The 25,158-nt window shown below is 37.6% G+C and overlaps 1 protein-coding gene across 1 annotated transcript in view; it reads right to left on the minus strand.

Moving 5' to 3' along the window:
* Positions 1-25,158, minus strand: part of DNAH9 (dynein axonemal heavy chain 9) — a gene marked incomplete at both ends in the record, with an annotated part of 232,762 nt that overhangs the window by 145,729 nt on the left and 61,875 nt on the right. Inside the window, 8 exons of the mRNA XM_081320420.1 lie at positions 1,855-2,028; positions 13,500-13,674; positions 17,286-17,433; positions 19,223-19,331; positions 20,412-20,539; positions 21,804-22,014; positions 23,091-23,378; positions 24,631-24,769. Coding sequence (XP_081176546.1) covers positions 1,855-2,028; positions 13,500-13,674; positions 17,286-17,433; positions 19,223-19,331; positions 20,412-20,539; positions 21,804-22,014; positions 23,091-23,378; positions 24,631-24,769 — 1,372 coding nt within the window. The remainder of the gene's footprint in view (positions 1-1,854; positions 2,029-13,499; positions 13,675-17,285; positions 17,434-19,222; positions 19,332-20,411; positions 20,540-21,803; positions 22,015-23,090; positions 23,379-24,630; positions 24,770-25,158) is intronic.

Below are 25,158 nucleotides of genomic sequence, written 5' to 3' on the forward strand. Positions count from 1 at the left end.
AAATGTCCCTGTTGTGATTGAATAATAATAATAATAATAATAATAATAATAATAATAATAATAATAATAATAATAACAACAACAACAACAACAACAACAACAACAATAATAATAATAATAATAATAATAATAATAATAATAATAATAATAATAATAAAGTTGGAAGGGACCTTGGAGGTCATCTAGTCCAACCCCCTGCTCAGGCAGGAAACCCTATACCATTTCAGACAAATGGCTGTCTAGTCTCTTCTTAAAAAATAATGGATTTGTATTTCATTACCCAAAGAAAAAACACTTTTATCCAATTTTGAGTAATTTACCCAGGTGTGGTAACCACTGCTGTAGACTTTCTCTCACAATAATAACAGTGGTAATTTTCAACAAAATAATATGTAATGGCTGCATCTAACAGAATTTGTTTTCTATTTTCTGTTTCCAAAATTCACAGTGATCCTCCAGAAAATGACTGGAGATGGGATCACTGCAGTTGCATTCTTATTATCATCGAGACACAAATGGAAATGGAGAGTGGGATCAGACTATGATGCCTGCAAAGACTTTTCAGCTAAAACTGGCCAAATTACAAAACCTCTTCTTCGCTGTCAAGGAGGCCAAAATTGCAAAAAGTCTCAGAATGGCCTGGTTTGCTTTTTTGCCTCCCTAAATCATGCCAGCATTATTCTTCTCCTGTCACCAACTTGAGAGTCAGCATTAACTCGTAGCAACTGAAGAGCTTCAAGCAGAAAAACAACAGTTCAAGATATCACTGCTCCAGAAAGAAGCAGATGCTGCTGCATGGAGCACAGAAGATGTATAACGCCATCCTTGCCCAGTATTTTCTGTAGCTTAGGAAACTGGCATGTAAAAAAGGCAGCAGGCCACCCATATTTTTCTAGTTTAAGGCATGCATTCACACTATAATTATACATTTAAATAAATATATTATAAATATCAATACATTATTAATTTGATTAATAATAATAATACCAATGTCACATGGAAGGAGGTTAAAACTATCCTGATGATTCCTAGTGAACAATCCAACCTTCAAAAGATCAAATCTCATGGAAACACATGCAAATGGGGGTAAATTGGGCAAGAAAACAGCAATTGCTTCATTATTATCATTATATTTCTTTGTGCATTACATGGTACAAACATGTGGATGCCAAAAATGAGTACCGGTATGAGCAGAGGAGGAAAACGAAGAGGAGGATGTATTTAAAAACTGGAATATAGTGGGTTTTCTTTGAAATAGCATTCCTAGAAAGAATGACATACCTATTTCTGGTACTAATAATAATGACAATGGAGCAATTGCTGTTTTCCTACCAAATTTGGCCCCATTTGCATGTGTTTCTACTACAACAGGGGTAGGTACAACCTTGGCTCTTTTTTGACTTGTGGACTTCAACTCCCAGAATTCCATGGCTGGCTCAGGAATTCTGGGAGTTGAAGTCCACAAGTCATAAAAGAGCCAAGGTTGCCTACCCCTGCACTAGAATAATTCAGAACCTGTGATTACAATCACATTTTAATACAATTAGGCACAAAAAAGTACATACATAAAAATTAATAAAATCACATACCACACTAAGTTCAAGGACTACAGGTTTTCTTTCAGGTACACTCTGTCTCTCTCTTATGATAAAATTCAGATCCCTAAATCCTAGCAGCTTATTAGTATGTGTTCAAAAATAGACAACGATGCTTCTCAGCGTAAAGACTGGCTTCAAAAATAACTTACAAATAAAATAATTAATCTGGAGACTGATTTCTCACACATTCTTTTCTGACTATGTTTGTGCCTCTAACATTCTTTGTCTCATACACACACATAAATGTATTACTCACCTGTAATGGTATTTCTCGATCAAATTCAAATTTGGGGATCAGCTTGGACCAAGGTTCAATTTTTTTTGTTTCCGAATCAATATAAAAGTCAAAAACTGTTCCTTGGGAAGGAAACTTGATGGTCTTGAATTCAGTCACCCACCATTTACTGAATTCAACTCTATAGTCTACAAGCTTCCAAAATAAATAGAGAAAGTAAGTTTTAATGAATACATAATTTTTGTTTGATATATTCTTCTAATAAATGCTGAAAGACAATCCAGTGAGTTATTATTTGAGAGTTAAATCCTACTTACAATTTGTTAGAGAAGTACTGGATATTTACTTATTGTTCTAAGTTTGGGCATGGATCTTTGCAGGATCCCTTTGAGTTCTGATTTTTCTGACCTTTCTGTGGATGCCCTAAAGCAGTGGCTTTTAAAATTGGCCAAAAGAATAATACACAACAGAGGACATTCTGGGGATGTAGGTGTGAAATTAGAAGATCCAAGAAGACAGAGGAAGTGGGCGAAGATAACATTCTTCCTTGATTGGATGATGAACGAGATAAAGATATAGCAGGAAAAGAGTCCATAATGAGAGTGGTTTGTGCAGCAAAAGCAACAGATAGCTTACTTTGTTTCTTGCAAGAAAGCATGGTACTTTGAAGTCCTCTAGATATCAGACAGAGGACCAGACTCTATTCGAAGGCTAATGCTACCAGTTCCTTATTTGTACAAAACTGTAAAGGTGATGATTTCCTCAAGTCTTGCTTTATACTGATGATGACTACCTGGACAGAGCCATGCAGTCTTCTGGACAACAAAATATAAGTGGTTTGCCACTACTTAGGATTTTTTTTTTACTTTTCAGTCTAGACTAGACATGTCAAACTCGTGACGTCATGTGACATCGCGCAACGTATTGGAACGGTTTTGCCACTGCTGGCAATGGAATGGGCACGGCTTCTGGATGATGTGTCTGGCCCGCGGGCTGGCAATTTAACACCCCTGGTCTAGACCACAGTCCTTATGAATCTCCTAAACATACATTTATCCTTGCTTAATTTTTCTAACATTAGCTAAGACTGCATTGGTGTTTCAGTTCCTATGATCCATATTTTATCCATAGATATGTAATATATGTAATATGTATATTATGCTATAAATTCAATAACCTTCTCCCCAGAAAAAGTTACTTCTGTCTATGTTTAATTAATAACACTTGTCATTTTATGCTGAAATAGGACACATACAGGTACCCTTCTATATTTCTCCCCAATTTTATCTAGGCAATTTTATAAATTCCTAAACAAGCAGCCCTATATGATGAAAGACATCTAATTCAAGAGTGCAGATTTTACTGTACATGTATAGAGTTACCCTGTGGTAAGATGGATGGCAAACAAACAAACAAAAACAAACAAGTAATCAGACAATTCAGTCGGCTGAGTGAAGAAAGTCTAGGGCTAACACCAAGCTATGCTAGCAAAATCTTCTTCCAGCAATCCAGGAATATTTTCATTTCAATGGGTAAAACAAAAAACTTGGGTTTAGCCATATTTTTGTCCTTGTACACAGCCGTCTTTAAATACCATGATTTGTTGAGAAATTCTACAGCAATGTGCAGATTAGAATAATTGACTTCTGCATAGAAGAAGGACATGACTTTCCACAAGCCCTTCACAGCAATGCACTCTACTATCTTCACAAGCACATAGGTCACAATTGTGTGTAGTTCAAAAGTTGAGCTACTTGCTACCCAGAATATTGTGGAAGAGACATTACTTGTCCTGTTGCTCTTTGACTAGCATATATTCAAAAAACAAAGCTCTGCTACTTTAATCTGAAGACTTTGTAAATCACTTTGTAATTGTTTGCTTGTTGTTCATTGATTGTCCTGACAGAGTTCTAAGGATCAGTTCACACATACATACTAATTCTCAAACTTTGATTAATACAGATGAACAAATGAACTGATGCTATAGGGAAGCAACCTCCCATTATACTGTAGACCTTAATTTCTATAATTCTTCAGCTAGCCTGGCTGTCTGGAAGATAACTAGGTTAAGGAAGCTTGCTATAGGAAAAACCTGTGTTGGAGATGATGTGAGTTTGTATGGAGTCCTTTTTGTTGTTACTCTACGATAGCTCATTTACATATACAATATACACTTTGTCTACATCAGACATGTCAAACACAAGGCCCGGGGGCCAGATCCGGCCCGCGAAGTGGTTTCATGCGGCCCGCAAAGCCATCCTGGAAACAGTGAGGGAACGGCCCCCACTGCCTTGGCCCTGGCCCAGAGACCCTCCTTCTGCCAGAGACCCTCAGATCTGTCCCACTCCTGCCCAGGCCCCCATAGGCCCTCATGATGCGAACAATGTAGAGCTGGCCACGCCCACCCAGTAGGCCATGCGCACTTTAGCCACGCCCAGCCAGTAGGCCATGCCCACCCAGGCCACACCCACCCACTCCCCTGAGGGCAACCGCAATGCTGATGCGGCCCTCAATGAAATTGAGTTTGACACCCCTGGTCTACATGTTCAGTTTAGTCTTTTGTCACTGAGAAGAATTAACAGGAGAATTGGTAATCTATTCTCAAGAAATGATGTAAGGAATCTCTCTAGCCTACAATGAGAATCTTATTGAAATGTGCCTGGTGAATATCACTGTGCACCAAAAGTTCCTGCCAATTCAACTCTCATTGGATTCTTTCGGGATTATTTTTCTTGGATATGTTGGCTTCAGACACTTTTCCAATACAGCCAGTCAGATGAAGCCACAAGTTCATTTCACTGAGGCTATGAAACTTTCCCCCAGGGAATAGTGATATATATAAAAAAATACAAGTAATTGCACCAACTTGAGGCTTTTTCTATGGATATACTGACAGGAGAAGGAGAAAGTCCTCTTATTAAACCCAGCCATCAAGAGTTCTTTAATGTGGTGGCTTTTCTAACTTAAAATAGCATAATTCCAGCTTTTTTTTATGGCTGCAGTATATCTGAAAAGGGAACTGTGCTGTGAAAATCAAGACTCTCAATCTCCTTAACCAACTTCTAAACTTTAACACCACACCTCTTTTTTTTTTGCTTGACTCCTTTTTCTACCCACCTCAGGCCTGGCCTGATGGGATGGGGTTGGGTTTTATAAATCGGTTTTAACTTTTTAATGTGTACTAATTTATTTACGGGCATTGCTGTACTTTTTAATTTTTGTATCCTGTTTTTTATTATGTATTGCCCTGTTGACCGCCCTGAGTCCTTCGGGAGAAGGGCGGTATACAAATTAAATTAATAATAATAATAATAATAATAATAATAATAATAATAATAATAATAATAATAATAATAATTTTCTGTTACATTTATTGTTCCATTATAGATTTATTAAAAACAAAAAAGAAGGAAATGACCCACATAATAATATATCCTTTCTCACAACATGGATCACCTAAAAAAGGAAAAAAAAGATACCGGATCAGCAGAGTAACAAAAAAAAAAGTAACTCTGGTAAGAAAACAAACAAAAGAAAAAAAGACTGAGAAAACTGATTATCTTTAGCATTAAAATAATGTTAAATAGTAGGAAATCAAGCAACCCATACTACCAGAGCAGTGATATATTTTGGTTGCTCGTGTAATGGGGGGGGGGGGGGAGGAGGAGGCTTGCTGACTTTAATGCTCTTCTTTCCACCCCTTTTCAGAGAAGGACCTTGTTGCCCACCTACTAGCCTGCAACACCGGGAAAGCATTCATATTGTTTATTCTGACATTTCAGCTGCAAAAGGTCAGAGCTAAGGGCAATTTCTATAGCGAGCAATAAACAGATTTTATATTGGATCATTTTTCACCAGATCTTTGCTTGTTCTTATTCAGACTACGGCACTTTGGAATCTTCGCTCTGACATTTACAGAAAAGCCGAGAAAGGAACGTGGAGTTCACTGTCCAGAACAACATTGTAGAGGTACATTATGTTGGGTCTAAATTACAAATGCAACTTGCAATGTGCTTTTATGTAGTATTGCAGCAAAGATTAAGACTATCGAGGACTTCAGTGCACACAGCAATTCTCATCAAGAGAGATTGAGAGAGGCTTAAACCAGGGCTGTACTCCACTTTTGAAAAGTTCAAGGGTCATTATCCAAATGAGGGTCTCTTTCAGGACAAAGGTACAAGGGATCCAAGCACAACATTAAAAAAAATAAATTATTTCTAATTCAAAATCTATAATAAGATTGCAATTCAATACAGTTCGAACAATTAATCCCAAATTTTGTAATTTTCCTTTTCTATTGCTGTAAGAGCTACTGTTTGTAGCAACATCAGGAAGGACTGCAATGGATCTGTCCAACAGTACGATAGACTGCATGCATTCTTGCAGTTTCAAGTTTAGTATTTCTGCCCTTAATGAAAATGACTGTCATTTAAACAAGGAGGACTAAGTCATGACTTTTGAGTAGGTGAAGCTTTTCCTGCTTGTCGCAGCCAGGTTTTCTATCCCACTTAATCCAGATCCTGCCCCATTCCCTAGATGAGTGTTTCTCATTCTTAACAACTTCAAGATATGTGGTCTTCAACTCCCAGAATTCCCCAACCAGCCAGTCAAAGTCCATGCATCTTAAAATTGGCAAGATTGAGAAACATTCTCCTACATGTTTTAAATTAGCCGAGCACCCATTGAATCTAACCATGACACCCTGACTTTGAATCCACAGGGACTAGCGGCTGTGGATTTTGCAAATGTTCAGTTGCTCAGTTTTGACATGCTTGCTCTATCAACTTAATTTTCTCTGTTGCTCTGCTAAAAATTGTTCTGACATCCATATATGATTCTGCTCAGGTCTCTATTGCAATTAGTATCAAACTATTAATTTGATAATGTTATGTTCATGGGTTTTATTCAAAGAATCACTATTCTTTGAAAAAAGATTCTGTACTCTACGCAGAGGATCTCAGCAGACATAATGTTCTCTAGTTCACTCCCTGAGTGAAATGTCAAAGTAAGCCGAGCAGTAAATGTAAAACACTGAGAGATAAGTCCTGGCTTACTTAATTTACTGAATTTATTAATTAGAGTGGAATAGAGAGAGTGGGGGAGAGTAAACAGCATGAAAAAGTTTTTCTTCTGTCAGACTGCAAATATGTTGGTATATAGAAAGATCTAAGAACCCCTCAATATATTTTTCCCACTGGTCATCTGGAACAATTATTGAGGTAATATAAAATAGAATAGAGCTGGAAGGGACCTTGGAGGTCATCTAGTCCAACCCCCTGCTCAGGCAGGAAACCCTATACCATTTCAGATAAATGGCTGTCCAGTCTCTTCTTAAAAACTTCCAGTCTTGGAGCATTCACAACTTCTGGAGGCAGGTTGTTCCACTGATTAATTGTTCTAATTGTCAGGAAATTTCTTAGTTCTAGGTTGCTTCTCTCTTTGATTGATTTCCATCCATTGCTTCTTGTCCTGCCTTCAGGTACTTTGGAGAATTAGCTTGACTCCTTCTTCTTTGTAGTAACCTATGACTCCTTATGTCATTTTATATATTTTCAGTATTTCTCTTATTGTTTCCATTTCTTCTCTGGGGACACCGGTATGATCTTGAGTCTTTTATAATCAATAAATCAAAAATATACTTTTTTTTAACTTCCTTGCCCTTCTCATTATCCAGCAAGAGTTCATCTGACTTTCCCCAAATCAACTTGTATATTAATGGTTGATATGTTCTGGAGAAGGGCAGACTAGCTCCATCTACTATATAATGGTATCTGATAATGACCTGTGAGACAAGGGGAAAAGCCGCTGCCAAGGCAATGAGCAAATAAGAGGCAGAATTAGACCACAAATGGGATTACTGTGGCAAACATCTCAGAAGGGACCCCCTCTGTAGTGTTTTTTTTGGACAGAAATGTACTTTGAGATTTGCAAGATCTTGTTACTATAATTTTACCCTATAGTAATGGTAATACTTCTGGGTGTGTTTTTTGTCTGGACTACCTTGCAAGGCTGACAACTATGATCTTTTGATTTCTACCTACTACCTATTTGCTATGCTCCCCTTCACCTCACCAATTCCAAAGGAACCAGTTATCCTTTATTCTGGTCTACCCAATTCTTCCCAAACCATCTGTAATGAAGCTGTCATATGACAAGTTATTATTCAAACAAGTTGATTGTGTGAAGGTCAAAAAGATGGGAAGAAGAATTCATAAAGGCTTTGCTTGTTTTTTCTTGGATCAAAAATGAGATGAGTAATCTCATAAACACTACTTAAAATATATACTGTAAGATCAGCATGCAGAACAACTAGTGAAATAAACCAGATGTTCAGGTAATAACTTCATGACTAAACCAAGTAAGCTTTAGCAGAAAGGGGAAACGTACCATTTTGTGTATGCTTGTATCTCTCTCTCTTACTACATACATTCATATTTGCTAAAGCTTGCTAGGTAAAAGAATTTTATGCATCACTTTGTGCAAAAAGGATTGTAATTAAGTTATTATTGCTTATGGTAATCATAGTTCTTAATATTCCACACTAATTTTACAATACACACAAGCTCAATATTTCCTTTTGTTTCTTTTTCTGATTAAAGAGTAAGCTCTATAAAGTTTTTTTTTAAGTTCATCTACTCTTCAACAAAAAATACAATAAAAGTTATGCTTTCATTTATTTCACATACAATATGAAAACTTATGAATGGGCAAAAAGCCTCTGATCCCCTTATATATCTTACAGGTTTTCGAATGAGCATTCTGTGAAATTAACCGGACCTCAACAAGGATTGGTCAACGCTAAGAGCTATTTAATATAGGTTTCTACCTTATTATGAAATATGCAATGCTTTATGTATGAGTGGTCATCTTATCTTCTGTCTGTGTGATCACTAGAAGTCAAACATATCTTGATACAATCAATCAATCAATGAAAAAAAGGGCACACCGTTAAAGGCTAATTTATTGTTTACTTTCTCCGGACACTCAAAATGTAAACCTTTGCCAGGGCAAAGCAGGTAACCTGTTTAAGATACAAAATAGTGGCTGTATACCATATTTACATGTGAGACAACCACAACTGGGACCTCCATGGTGAGCAAATGACCAGCTACTCTGAAAAAACTCCTGACAAACTCAGATCATACATAATGTCATAATTTTTTTTTAAATTCCATTTATATCCCGCTCTTCTCCGAAGACTCAGGGCGGCTTACAAGCTTAGCAGTAGCCTTCATTCTATGTATATGCCTGCTTATTAGGGCTTTCACACACACACCCCCAAGCGGCATTATTACAAAGTCAGCTTAATTGCCCCCAACAATCTGGGTCCTCAATTTCACATCAACTAAACAACTTGCTGTTAGAGGTTGAAGCATTCCATGTGAGTATTTGAAAGTTCCCAAGGGTGGGAATCTAGCCTGAACAATGATTATCATTCTAGTTTGTTTGTTTGTTTGTTTGTATAATTACAACAGAAAGAAGATTTATATGCGGGAAACGCATTATAAGAGTAAGCTAAGCCTAGCACCTTCATTCTACCGGAGAAAAGCCACTTGTCTTCTATTCTGGTTGAAAAGGAAGAAACTGTAACCCATTCACTGCTTTGGTGGAGCAGTGGGCTAATGCCTCCTTAAGTAACACCAGCTGCCTGCAATGAGTGCAGGTTCGCATCCCACCAGGCTCAAGGTTGACTCAGCCTTCCATCCTTCCCAGGTAGGTAAAATGAGGACCCAGATTGTTGGGGGCAATTAAGCTGACTTTGTAATAATGCCGCTGGGGGTGTGTGTGAAAGCCCTAATAAGCAGGCATATACATAGAATGAAGGCTATTGCTAAGCTTGTAAGCCGCCCTGAGTCTTCAGAGAAGGGCGGGATATAAATGGAATTAAAATAAAAAATAAAAATAAAAATTCTTCAGTTTTGGCTATGAGGTCCTGTCTCATATGTCCACGGTAGGAAGGTCCCTTCTGAAGAAACCAATCTGGTCAATAGTTAATAAGAAGACAGGTATGGAAGCAGCAAGCAGCGTTGGAGCAATTGGAATCAACTGCTGGGTGCAAATGAAGTCATTTGCCAGAATGATACAAGGGCAGAATGCAAAACACCAACAAAATTTGGAAAACATTATTTTTAACACAGAATGAGAAAAGACAGGCAGAGGTTGATTCACAGTGAATTGGTGGGGGAGGATTGAGACAATAGATGGTATTGTTCTTCAGAAATTATTTTTTAACTGTACCTCACACCATAACTAACCAGACGTATGAATGAACCCTCAAATGTCTCTTTCTCTCTTTCTGCAGAAGTGCAGGAATGTGCTGTAAGTTGTTACGTTCATTTTTTAAACAAATCACATTTCCTCCTTGTATCAGACCTTAACAAAATCAGAATGAAAATATAATTTCCAATCCTGGTTGCTTCTGAGTGGTAGATTAAACAAAAACAGTTCTACACAACACGGGAAATTGGGGTTTCTTTAGCTGTAAAGTGTAAGGTTGAACCATCTAAAAAGAAAGGAGAATGCCAGTCCAAGGGTCATATACAGCCTCACTTACATAGCAACAAACCATGCTACCTCTTACTTCTTAGATGGCTTAGAAATTCATAAGGGTATAGAAATGCCTGTAGCAAATGGATTAATACAGCTATTGGGGAACTAGAAAAAAATCGTAAGAAGAAAAAGACAAAGGCAGTTCTGGAATATTGCAATAGACTTATTGGCTTTTAAGGAACACAGACTAGTTGAAGGTTTTCCATTAAAAATCTGACAAGAAAGCTCACTATCAATGAGACTCTGAAATTTTATTTCTCTGTTTCTAAAATAAACCGTTTTTCCTCACCAGTTATCCTTCTCCTTCCCTCAACTTTTTCTCCTTCTCCACAGCTATAATTGTGAATACACTCAAAAAAAGCTCTGTCAGGACTTCATCTCATATACTGTAGCTTATTAAATGGATTGAGAACCACAAAAGCTTAGGTATTGAATAAAAATGTAGTTAAGTCATTAAGGTTTCTTCAAAACTCTTTCAATCTTTTAAAAAAGATTTTCATAATTTCTTCAAAACAAGCAAGTAAACTTTGGAGCAACAGACATACCAATTAGCACAAGGTTTTGTACTAAAATTGGAAAAAAAATGAACGTGCAAATAAGGAGAGAACTCCAGGCTTATGTTAATGATAGGAAATATAAATTGATGACATAATAACAGCTGAAAAATAGGATAAAATGAATAATATAAATTGATGACATAATAACAGCTGAAAAATAGGATAAAATGAATACTTAATAATAAGGCTAATTTAGATGTACAAAATAGAGAGTTTCTCTCCCCCCCCCCATTTTTTTTCTTCTTCTTCTTGTTATAGAAGCATCGTGAATAAGGAGCTGTCTTGTGGGAAAGTAAATCAGTGAAGGAGACTTTCAGTGCCCCCACATGGATTAAAAAAGAAGAGAAGAGAAGAAGCCTTTTGCCTCCCTTCCCACAAAAAATCCCCTGATGGCAAAGGATCTCAATTAAAACAATGAGAAAATGGCTTAGTTCATTTTTTCCCCCAGTAGGCTGATAGGAGGAAAGAGTTGGAAATTTAGTTGTGGAGCATAGTCTTGAAAATATCTGAACATTTTGTGTAAAGCCTTTAAAATCTCCTCGATAGTTTCAATTGAGAAAATGTGACAATCCTAGAGCAAGCCAAATCCAAAAATGCCAGGGAATTTCTAGAAGCCTGGCACTCTGACAAATCAGCCATCAATAGACACGTAGACATTAACAAAATCTATAGAGTATGCAAAAGAGACAATCAACCAGCCCAAAAGAGAAAAAGGCTCCAGCACCTCTCCACTAGTAATCAGCACTCAGATCAGCATAGACTAACTCCAAGGTCACCTTCAGAACAACAATCAAGTAAATAATACCCCAATCAAGAAAGTGCCACGGAGCCATTAGTAAACAGCCCAACCAAAGAATCCCCCCACCCAGACAGGCAAGACACCAGAATATAAACAGACAGCAAACAGCATTCCTTACTAGCACTGATAATGTTACCTAGTTAGGGTAATAAAACATCTGCAAGAAAACAAGCAAGCTCAGAGAACACCAAGGACCTCTCAAGGAGAATTACAAATAGAACACTTACTCGTAAGTCCCTGAAAAATTAGCTATGCAAAATTAAACTAGTAATGGATAGTTCATGGCATCAAGAATATGATCTGTACTAATACAGGAAAAATATACAGTGATTTTCATTCCAGCTAGTTCATCTATTATATTTTAAGAATTTCTTGTGTAAAACCCATGCTACTTGGCATTCAAAGTCATCTCTAATTGATTTTAACAAAAACAAAGACTCCCATTATATTTTGGTCACATTGCTTTTAGAAGTTCCAAGTGCATGATAGGAACATGGTCATCTCATGGTCATAAATAAATAAATAAATCTTTAAATTTCTGGGAGTCTACCTCTGTAAAGATCTGACCTGGAAAGTTAATACAACCCAGGTGGCTAGAAAGACCCAACAGAGGCTTCACTTTCTCAGGGTCTTGCAGAAGAACAGGGTAGAACAACGGCTAATGACCCTCTTTTACCGGTCTAGTATAGAGAGCATCCTCTCGTATGGTATTGTGGTCTGGTATGCTGGTCTGACAGCCGCAGATAGGAAAGTATTACAGAGAGTGGTGAGTACAGCAAAAGACATTGTGGGCTGTTCCCTGACACCACTGGATGACATCGCCAGGGCTCGTTGCCTTGGAAGAGTGAAGAAAATTCTCAGGGACGACTCACACCCTGGATGGTATCTCTTTACTCTCCTACCATCAGGTAGGAGATATAGGAGTATAGCCAGCTGCACCAACAGGCTGAAAAACACCTTTTATCCGTGGGCTGTTAGGCTTTTGAATGAGAAATAACTTTTGTGAATTTTATGCAGAATTGACTTGGGAGGCCGGTGTGTGGTGTAGTTGGTTCACATGGTGTAGGAAGATGGAGGGTTTGTTGTCACTGTGTGTTGGAGGGTGGGAGCACAAAGGGAGGCTCAGCTAATCTCAAGGTATACATAGTTGTACTTTGACAATAAAGATTCATTCATTCATTCATTCATCTAGATTTGGAATGCCTTGCTAGGATGAAATAAAAACAACCTCTTGAAGGACTGTGTAGGGCACAAAGAGAGTTTCAGCAATACTAGACTCCAAATGACTACACATATTTCTTCTATAATAGTATTCTTACAATGGGGTGGATTTGAATGCTTTGTGTTTCTACATAAGAATCTCTGGATATGTTTAAGTCAAATGACAAGCTGCTCTTGTCAAGAGATATGGCTTCATACATCATACTAAGTCATCCTCTGGTTTAATTATGGCCAAATGCCAAAAGTAAACTGAAAGTTTGTGGTTTACAATAAGCCAATCATCACTAAAAATGATCTGTGAGCCAATTCACTGAGTGCCCAGTTTAATATATGAAGCTATGGGATCTTTGGTGCTCTCTGGGCTTGGTGATTTTCTTGTAGACATTTCATTATCAAACTAAGTAACATCATCAGCACTCAGAGAGCACCAAGCTCAGAAAGAACCAAGGACCCTGCAGGTTAACCCTGATCTACAAATATTGTCTTCTATATGAAGCTATATTAATCAATGTTGTTTTTCATAGAATCACTTTTCTTACCTGGTCTTGGAACAGAGCACCACCAAATGCCCAAACAGCAGCAAAGACAAAATAAAGTTCATAGAGATCTTTAGGGCAATCTGGAGGGGTATTCTCCTTGGTGAGGAGACATTCCAGGAGGTAACACAACATCTGAACCATGCTCTGCTCAGGAATGGGAATAATCTTCTTAAATCTATAATAGGAGAATTGAACAGTTGTGAAGTTTAATTGGATTTAGCGTGACTGTCATTGAACAATGCAAGCAGATATCACATAAATCCTCTTTCAACTGTTAACATTTTTCAAATGTTCATTGTTTATAACTTTCTTATCCACTGCTACAGAGTGGAATAAAATACCATCAAACACACGGCCAAGTAATAACTGTAATTGTATATTTGAGCCATTTTAAAATGTTCATCCTCTTAAAAGAATTGAAATGGAAGTCTTTCAAAGTCCTGATCTACCACAAATACAATGAATTCAGAAGTGGTCAAATGAAAAGAATAATGAAACAGATACTTTTATTTCATATTTTTAATAAGCTTTGGTTAAGTTTACAAGTATGTGAACCAAAAAAGAGAGTGCCTATTGTAATTCTATATGTTGCCAAACAGACATAACAGATAAATCATTCAGAATGCTATCTCTTAAAGTCTTCAAATTATAAATCAAAGGATTTAGGTTATTGATCCATTCTTTGGCCTAGACATTCCAGGAGAATGTCCTCCAACACTTCTTCAAATTTGGATTATTCCACCACTTTACTTTTCATATGAATCTGGTCCAAAAAATTTAAAATATGCCTACAATTAAAAAAAATAGTCTAGAACAGTTTTAGTACATTTTCTATTGTTGGATTTTAAAAAAATATTGCATGTTTTAAACTCTGTGATGTATGTTTATAGTACTTCCAAATTTGAGAAGCAATAAATGTTTCCTTGGAGCATTCCTATCTAGCTGAGGATCCAGCTTTAGACTGAATTGACCAGAAAGAATTAATGACAATGGTTTGCAAAATTTAATTTTGGAAAAAAAAATCTATGGTCTATTTCAGAAGTGTTCTTAGTGGAGCCGTAAAAATTAATCAGAACAACAATACCACTGTCTATCTTTATAGCAAAGAAAATAAAGACTCTTTCATAGCAAAATGCTCATCTGCCACATCAGCTTTAGAGTCACTGTTAAATTTAATAGCTATCCCAAATTTTTATTTGATACCCGCTAATAGAGGTTTATCTGGTCCAGTTCCCAGACCTCAAGAAAATCTGCTCCTCCAGGATTTCTTACAATATAACTATAGGTAAAGGTAAAGGTAAAGGTTCCCCCGCACATGCGTGCTAGTCGTTTCCGACTCTAGGGGCCGGTGCTCATCTCCGTTTCAAAGCCGAAGAGCCAGCGCTTGTCCGAGGACGTCTCCGTGGTCATGTGGCCGGCATGACTAGACGCCAAAGGCGCACGGAACGCTGTTACCTTCCCACTGTAGTGGTCCCTATTTTTCTACTTGCATTTTTACGTGCTTTCGAACTGCTAGGTTGGCAGAAGCTGGGACGAGTAACAGGCGCTCACTCTGTTACGCAGCACTCGGGATTTGACCCGCCAAACTGCCGACCTTCCGATCGACAAGCTCAGCGTCCTAACCCACTGAGCCACCGCGTCCCTTACAATATAACTTCACAATATAACTATATCTGTTGCTATTTTTTCAGCTTGTTACAAATGTGTCTCTTTTGTTTTTTTTTATCTAAGTTTATTTATATTTTGGCTGATTACTATAAGTGCCATGTCTCCATGTAGATAAAATATTTCCCAAGGTCAATTTCCCAACATTACAGACACACTGTATTAAGTTTGGAAAGAACCAAATACGTAACAGGAGAACATTTAAGTTAATGGATATGAATCAAATTTTTAAAAAGCATAAAACAAAAAGTGTCAAAATAAAAAAGATACCTTGCCCAGCTAGACTAACGTTAAAAAATAAAATACTCCATCTTAAACCTTCAGTCTGTCTTTGGGTATCGCTGACACACACAAGCATAGGGGTGGGGGAGAGGGAAGGAGGGAGAAAGACACATTCCTCCAACGTTGGTAATAAAGACATAGAAATGCAAGCTTCTATACTCATCTAGTAGTAACAATTTTTGAAAGAAAGAAAAAAGAAGAAAAGGCAAGCTTGTTACTTATTAGACAAGTGCAGAGCCTCTAAAAATTCCACACCAGCAGATGGTCTTTTAAATCCTTTGATCTCTTCAGGAGAAAGGTAAAAGATTGCTGGGTACAAAAAAAAGTATTTCACATTCTTGTTCCTTGCTAATTACGTGCCAAAGCAAAGTCTCTTCTTAAATTTGACATTTATGAAGGAAGTTATGGATAGCCATTATTTAATATTCATGATATTCATGAAATTTAAATTCAGTGGTTTATCTCGAAAGTGACAGAAGATGGACTCTGGGGCTGGACTTCAGAAATTTAAAAATTACAGGGGCAGACGTCCATGAGGGATTATCTTTTGTTTTTCATCTGTGGTAGTATTTCAAACTGAAAGTCAGCTGGCAATAAGATTTCCTGAAAACATTATTCCAGGTAAATGAACAAAAGCTTCTGTCCCTCCACATCCAGAGGTAGAGCTCTTACTTTTAAGGTGTTTCTTATCAGATGTCCATGAGCTTTAAATCATTGGATTTGCAGATGTACAATGAAATTGTTCCTTTACATTTACATGCTAAATCTGGTTTTACGAAAAGTAACAATAATTTTCTCCAAGGCTTCCAAATCTTTGTCAACTTTAATAACTTGGACTTTCATGGTTTTAAATTCCCCATGGAATCTGATATGCCTCATTCTAGGCTCATAAATATACAATCCATCTGTTTAGAAATTAACTGAAGGCTCACTTTTCCTTCAAAGCTCATTATTTCTTCTTGTGGAGATAGTCATACGTTTCGGGTTAATATAGCTTTTTCTAACCCAACAGAGTCAGGGGAAGTATCTATTATGCCATCCACTCTGTTTGTGACTGCAGTAGAGTGTATAATTCATACAACTTTCTTCCCTCTCCATCGTCAGGAGTGGAGTTCTTTGGGATGACTGAGAGAAGGCCATATTCATCACTTTATGAAACATTAAAGAGTTGTTAAAAGAAACTAAGAATTTAGGTATAAATCACTCACCAATGTGTGAGCAATTCTGTTGAAAGGTTTGGAGCAAGATAAAAGAAAGTAACTGCCTAAGCAGCCATCAAAACCAGAATTTCACAAAAGAAGCTTTAAGTGTGGAGCAGAAGTACCTACTTCATGAAGTTCCCCCCACATATTTGTGATCACTGAAATTAGAGGTATCAGCCCTGTCATTCCAACTTCAGAACTTAGCTTAAGGTGTAAATTCCTTAGGATTACTCACTCCCCTATGAATAAGTCTTCCAACAAACAACAGGTGCACTGCTATATGAGATTTCCTTGGTATTATGTTATTACATGATTAGACTCTGTAAATAGGTGTTGCAATGGCTTCTTCTGTCTTAAGGTGAGCGATATAGAAAACTAACTCCTGGTTGCAATCTAATGGCGCTCTCCCTCCCTCTCTCTCTCTCTCTCTCTCTCTCTCTCTCTCTCTCTCTCTCTCTCTCTCTCTCTCTCTCTCAATTCAAACAAGAAATGAACTGCAGAATTTAACAAAGGCTAACCACATATTAGGAGGTATTTGCAAATATGAGATTCTTATCATTACTTAATAAAAACTCATGTTAAATGCAATGCACTAAACAAACTGTGTCAGCTCTGCCGTAATGCTGTTTTACCATACCTGGTTCGAAGTGTGTCCAGACAAACTGGCAAATACTTGTCAAACAAAATGGTCAGGTTAGCTCGTTCTGACTGAGTTTCTCTTCTATCAATCCAACTACTCACAGGGGGATTCCAGCCTAGATCAGCTGGATTGATATAAAGAATCCCTGAGGAAGTAAAATATTGGGGTTAGTCTTAGAATTTCCACATGTAAATTACTGTAGAAAGTTCCCTAGAAGTTAAACCTACCTCCTGATGATTTCATGGATATGCCCTTGTTTTCCTAACCGTAAAATGGAAGTGGGAAGGTAATGCCTACTTCTGTGGTATTTGTTTCTCTCTCCCAACCTCATATATGGCTCTGAGATTTCCTGGTTCCTTCCATCTGAGTACTAACTGGCCCTGATCTTGGTTTGATTCTGAGTCCTGACAAAATCATCCAGGTGCCACCATGTGAGAAAACAGACTAAAATCTATACATTTTGTGCCAAACTCTTAACTTGTGGAAACCACCATTTAAACGTAGTGCCCACCAGATGGTTTGGAATATAACTGCCATAATCTTATAGAGGAACTGGCTATGCACTGGCATTTGCATATTTGGAACCTGGATTCATGCTGTAAAAATAATTGCAATAGCACTTAGACTTATATACCGCTTCCTAGTGCTTTACAGCACTCTCTAAGTGGTTTACAGACTCAGCGTATTGCCCCCAACAATCTGGGTCCTCATTTTACCAACTTCAGAAGTACGGAAGGGTGAGTCAACCTTGAGCTAGTCAGGATCAAAGGAATCAAACTCCTTACAGTGAGCAGAATTAGCCTGCAATACTGCATTCTAACCACCACAGCTCTAAAAAGGAGAGAAGCAACCTAGAACTAAGGAGAAACTTCCTGACAGTTAGAACAATTAACCAGTGGAACAACCTGCCTCCAGAGGTGGTGAATACTCCAACACTGGAGGTTTTTAAGAAGAGACTGGACAGCCATTTGCCTGAAATGGTATAAGGTTTCCTGCCTGAGCAGGGGGTTGGACTAGATGACCTCCAAGGTCCCTTCCAACTTTATTATTATTATTATTATTATTATTATTATTATTATTATTATTATTATTATTATTATTATTATTATTATTATTATTATTATTATTATTAACAAGGCAGGAATATACAGTTAGATACTAGGTAAAACATATCTGATGTCAGTTTTGCTTTAAACCAAGCAAATCTGGAAGACATAGATTTTAATACAAAGGCTCCCTTGATATGTGTGCAGCTACTTAGATACGTGCTACAATTTGTGGCAAAACTCGGTAGGCAAATTTTACAGCATTCACTATTATCTGTGATAACAAAAGAAATGTGGAGCCCAGAACAAATGCTGGAAGCAGCTGGGAAGGGTCAGAAAATCAAGATGGCAGCTATAATCACACAATCAAAATCCCATCTTTTTTTAACGTGCATCACCTCCCTGAAGATATCCTGACAAGTACTTATATCAAAAACTAGACAAATCAGTTTGTCTACCTGGCCCCCATCTATTGTTGTTAACTGTAATAAGCTTAGATAAAAGGCATATTCTTAAACATTATATCCTTAAGCATGGTTCAGAGCTTAAGACAAAACTCTCATTGCCTCTGGCTCAAATTTCTCTGAATGCAATTCTAAAGAAAAATATATTCTATAGTCTAGCCTACATAGAGGTGATCTCTATGTAGCAAATTTAATCCATTTGTATGTTTCTTTGTTTGTTTGTACAATGTATATACTTTTCCATCTCATGACAATGATTCATGCTTAGCATAGCCAGTCCATCTGTAAGATTATGGCAATTATAGTCCAATACCTCTGGCAGCCACTAGATTTAAATGCAAGTTTCCTAGAGTTAAGATGGTTTTTCCCCATATTTTGCCATGCTAAGGATAAAGCTGTTTTCTTTCTTTCCTCCATCAACTACCTGCTCGGGACACAGTGGCTGGAGTAGCAGTCCGCAGATGACTAATCTCAAACAGTAGCCTCATGGTGGGGTTGAGTGGAATCCGTTCATTGCTTGCTAGTGTTAATACCTGCAAAAGAAGGCATTGGAAATTCAAAGCATAATGTGACCCACAGCAACCCCTCGGAAAAGAAAGCATAAAATGTATACCTCACATTATGTCTCTAAAGAGGGCTCACGAAAATGTCTTACAAACTGTAAAATCATAATTATTTGAAAACACCGTAAATTAAAAGAATCAGCAAGACAACAAGGCAAAGCAATGAAAATTAAATGAAGTATGAAATCCTTTATTTAAATGATTAGATTTAGTTTAAACTAGTTTAGTTTATTTAAAGGAAAATGGTCTTGAGTCGGGCATGGAAGGAAATCTGAGTCTTTATCAGGGAACTCCCACCCTAGACAACATGCTGAAGAAGGCAATGGAACATGTTAAGGGGCCAAAACAGCTGAGCTTCACGGGAGTGGTCCTACAAATTTTCCCAAATTTATCATGGTTTAAAAGGTACCGAACAGCAACTTGGAATCATTGAGAAAATGGCCTGGCAGTCAATATATCTGGCAGGATAAAGGGATGATATAACCCTAGCACTTCAAAACATTTTAGCAGCAGCAACATTCTGTACTAATTCTCAGAGGCAGCCTAGCATAAACCATAAAACATGGACATCTGCAGAGGGAGTCGAAAAGAGTCAAGATGGCAGCCTTCCATAGGGAATGGAAGCCCCACACATTCCCCGTAGAAATCCAATTTACTTCAATTGTTCTAGCAGTAAATGACAGAGGTCTTGCAACCTGCTTTTTATAATAGTCACAGAAAGAGTACATTGATTTTTCAGAGCTATTGACCAAAGGAATAGCTTAATTAATATTAAGCTAATATTAAGCTAATATTAATATTAAGCTATTATTTTATTATTTGAAAATATTATTTGAATATTTAATGTTCAAATAATATTTTATTATTATTTGAAAATATAACTCATATTATTTGAACATATTCTTCTGAAAATTCAAGGTAGATTTCTGAAAACTCAATTAAACATTACCTGGTTTAATTTGTTATGACTAAAATCGCTATAAAGATAATCCATAGGTGTTCTATATATTATACTTTAAAATATTTATTATCTTTTAAATTGTCTTTTACCTTATTGTCATCCATGACAGTATTGAGAGATTCAATCCACATTGGATCAATGTCACCATCCAACACAATCCATTTGGGGCCATCATGTGTGATGTTGGCTAAATCTCGCATAATCGATGAGAACAATCCTAAAGAGATCATAGGCATCCTCTCTACACTTACTAGTAACTTGCAAAAGTTTTAATCAACATGCATGCAAATGAGCAAAGGGAAACTAGATGCAGTTAATTAAATCCAGTAATTTAAAAAAAGGGTATGAATAGAATTGCATTCAAGAAGAAATGAAGAATTATTATCAAATAAATAATAAATAATCTCATTAGAAAATAATCTCACATCACTTTACACAGCTGAGACTGATAGGACAATAAAAAACTACCCTGGCACTCTTATTAAGAAAAAAAGGAAAGTAAAAAAAGAACTATGGTTTTGAAAAAGCTTTTGCAACTGCTTTACTCATTCTCCCTAATTCTTGGGCTCAATATTATTTTCACAGAAATAACATAAATATAGTCAAATTTGTATCTCTGAAAAATTACAAAATGTTATGAAACACAAAAAATATCCTTGATTTCCACCATGGGGAATTTCTTTGAAAAAATATTTTGTAGGTGCAGGTGTATTTTAAATACTCTTACTTAAATACTTAAATATTCCAAAGCGCCTGAAGACAAGACAAGAAGCAACAGATGGAAACTAACCAAAGAGAGAAGCAACCTAGAACTAGGGAGAAATTTCCTGAAAGTTGAAACAATTATTTGGTGGAACAACCTGCCTCCAGAAGTTGTGAATGCTCCAACACTGGAAGTTTTTAAAAAGAGACCGGACAGCCATTTGTCTGAAATGGTATAGGGTTTCCTGCCTGAGCAGGGGTTGGACTAGAAGACCTCCAAGGTCCCTTCCTATTATTATTATTATTATTATTGTTGTTGTTGTTGTTGTTGTTGTTGTTGTTTTTGTTGTTGTTGTTGTTAAATATTCCATGAAATTTGTACATATAAAATTCTGTCTCAAAACTGTTTAAGCATCTTTAGGACAAAGTATATTGACTTTCCAAAAATGAAGCCTTTGCTTAAAAAAAAGATTTGAGGAAACCTTCTATGCATGCTTGGGAGGCTTCTGTATTTTTACTGTTTGTTCCAGACACAAAAGATCTGAACACAACAGAGACCATTTATAATATAACTGCATATTCTTTTGATGGCCATAGTGGATAATATGGACTATTTCCTAGATGTCTCTCAATCATACCTTGAAGCTGTTCTGTCCTAAAACAACTCAAAGCAAACCCTTAAGAGGTCGGTTTTTTGTAACTGTTTTTTTTGTGATTTGGCAAGTTTAATGAAAGAAATAACCCTTTTATTGGATTTCAGTGCACAGCCGTGATCTTACCATCTTTCCATTCTCTTGTAGATGGATTGATGATGCCAAAGAGTTCATCGTTGGTCACTGCTTTTGGATTGAGGTCTGTCCAAACAGGTCGGCGCTTCATAATGTGGTAAATCTTGTTCAGAGATTTCAGCACTTGTGACTTGCCTGTGCCTGCGTTGCCCACTACAAAGACTGAGTGTCGAACAGCAAGGAGCTCTTCAAGCTGTACTACCTTGAGTAAGAAGCCAACGAGGAAAAAAACACCACACTTTGGTTACACTTACTACTTGCTATGCAGACAAGTGCTATATATACACTTCAAAAGAAACTGAACAGCTAAGTTCCACAACTGGTTAACAGACACAAGCAGAACAGGATAAAATAGAAATGCAGTAATAAAAACCATGCCAGAACAAAGGGGGGGGGGAACAAGTCCACTATTTGGTGGCCAATCATTAGCATTTTACTTATTCTCCATGAATGTGTCTAATTCCCTTTAAAAGTTTACTAAGTTGATAATAAAAAAATTCTACAAGTTAACTGTGTGCTGCATAAAGAACATCATTTTCTTTGTCCTGAGTCTCTCAGTGCTTAAACGTTATACGATGAGCCTAAGATCTAGAATGCTGATATGTCTCTATGTTTCATTTTACTTATCGTTTTCATATCCCCTTGTATTTTCTTTTTACTAAGCTTATAGGTACAAAACACTGAAATGATTCCTTGTGAGGGAGTTCAATCATTCTGGCTGCTGTTTTCCAATATTTAGGAGACCTACAATAACCTTTTTTGAGAAAATAAAACTGGAAAACCATGAGTTCAAATCCTGCCTTAGCCATGAAAACCAGCTAGGTGATCTTGGGCCCGTTATTTTGTCACAGCCCACCCCACCCCATAGGGTTGTTGTTGTGGGGAAAATAGGAGGAGGAAGGAGTATTAGGTATGTTGGCCTCCTTGAGTTATTTGTAAAAATAATAAAGGTGGGATACAAATAATTAAATATTTTAAAATTTTTGCACTGTAGAATTCTAGAAAAGATTTACAATTTGGCAATCTTGCTTTCAATTTTTCCCTAACGTTCATAAAATAAAGAAACAATAGTGAAACACTATGGGATAAAGAATGAAAAATTGAAGAACTATCAATGCAAAATACAACATCAGAGATTAATAATTAAATGCATATATTACATATACATATTCCCTTTATTCTTAGGCAGAATAAACTACCATCTCAAAAAGAAAATAAGAAAATCAAAGCATTCTGGCTTCAGTCTGAAGGCTGAATGAATGAAAGTCACAGTCTTACCTTGAGTACAAAGTTGTCTTCCGGTTGAAGTTTGAGTTCCAGCACAGCTTGTTTTACAAAGGATTCGAAATTGAGGTCTCGTTTTCTTGGGACATCCAAAGCAGGAAACAAGTCTCCAATCAGACCCATGAATACTGGCATGTCATCTGTCACAATCTTTGGAATGTTAAAGTCCCGGAGAGAGCGCATCAGCACCTGATCTTCAGGACGGTCTGGATCTCCTCTCTTGAGGGACCCGGCTACAACCAAGACTGATTTGATTGCACGCAATCCCCAGTCATAATGATCCTAATATGGAGGAGAAAAGAAAGAAGAGGATAATTCATTTTAACTCGTACATGCACCCTGCCTGAAGGTAAATATCTCTGCATATTTCTGCATGCTATCAAAGGAGCAGAAACTAATGATATTCTTGCCTTGATCCTCAATTTCCTGTTGAAATGACCTGAAACCCAAGCCTTCTTGTAATCAGTCTGGAACTATCAAGGTTAAGGAAGTGATATCAGGAGACAACTTGTATAATGGACTTGATAAGAAATGTTGAAAATTAATACCCTGCCTGGAAGATCCTAATTCCAGAAACAGAAAGAGTAAAATCCACATCCCTACGCCTTACTTCAGTGGTGGCGAACCTATGTCACAGGTGCCAGAGGCTGCACTCAGAGCCCTCTCTGTGGGCACCCGCGCCATGCCTCAGAGGTGGCAACTGTCCCTCTTCAACCAGCCGCCTGCTAACGTGCTGAGGTCCCACGTGGCCAGATGCATCCCAGCATGGCTGGTTTCCCTCCCCCTCCACCCCGTCCCTCCTGGCCTCGCATGCTCTCCTTTTCCCAGGCACGACCCACTGCATCGCCTCCTCAGCTGTTGGCTGACCATCCATCTCGGAGGCGGCTTCTTTGAACTGCTGGCGATGGGCTGCGGAGCCCCAGAGTGCACCGGTCGAGGGGCCGGCAGACTGTGGCTACTGACGGACACCGTCGGCCCCCATGTGCTTGCTGGCTTCTGTGTGCAAGGGCCGATGGTGTCAGGCAGCAGCCGCCCCAGCCCTTGCCTTGCCCCATGGCAATGGCACCCCCACCCTGCCTCGCCTTATCCCGCAGGATGAGCCTCCTGCCTACCGTCACACCTACCAGAGACCCCCTAGATCTCCCCCAACCCTGCCCACTCCCCACAGGTGTCCCTCCCCATGAGCAACATTGAGGTGAGCACATCCACCTTGGCCACACCCACCCAATCTTCCATGACCACCACAGCCACACCCACCCAATAGGCCATGCCCACCTGGCACCCAGCGATAAATAAGTGGGTTTTGGGTTGCAGTTTGGGCACTGGGTCTCTAAAAGGTTCACCATCACTGCCTTAGTTATTTGGTAAATTAAAACAATCCAGATAGGAATAAAAACAAAGAGAACAATTGTTCCTAATTTATATTATATAATGCTGTGGAAAAATAAATGTATGCATAATATATCACTGAAGTTGTTCTCAGAGCTAAAATTTGTCTACATCTGATGCGATATAATTATTTAAAAGTACTTACTTGCTTGGACAGAAGTTCTTTGCACAACTGATAAAGGGTAATAAACTTCCTAGCTAATAACCGGGCTTCGATAAATCCTTCAGCCACCAGCATAATTTCACAGATCAGCTCAAAGTCTGGCACAACCATTGCACATGGTCTGGAAAAAAAGTCCACAAAATGCACCAGGAAAGTGCCTTATAGAATACCAAAATGTTTTGTCCATTTACCCTATTCATACTGACAAGCTTTTCTGGATTTGGGGGTTATTGCCTTTGTCACATCACCTATGGGTAATGCTCTTTAAGAAGTAAAACAGATAAGCACACATTCAAAATATCCTGCTGAATTGAATCTGGAGCTTCTATATACAAAGATTATTCTATAACTTTGAATTGTACTCTTTTACATTCATTTCTGTTCTACAGGCAAATATTAAACAAACTAAAATTTCAGGCTTCACAAATTGACAGTACTTTCTCTGACCTGCTTCAATAGTATTTAAAACTATTCCTCCAGTCTCACATATCTAAAGTTCAAATAACAGCA

This window comes from Vipera berus (genome assembly GCF_964194415.1).
Source record: "Vipera berus genome assembly, chromosome: 2".
Classification (NCBI taxonomy): domain Eukaryota; kingdom Metazoa; phylum Chordata; class Lepidosauria; order Squamata; family Viperidae; genus Vipera; species Vipera berus.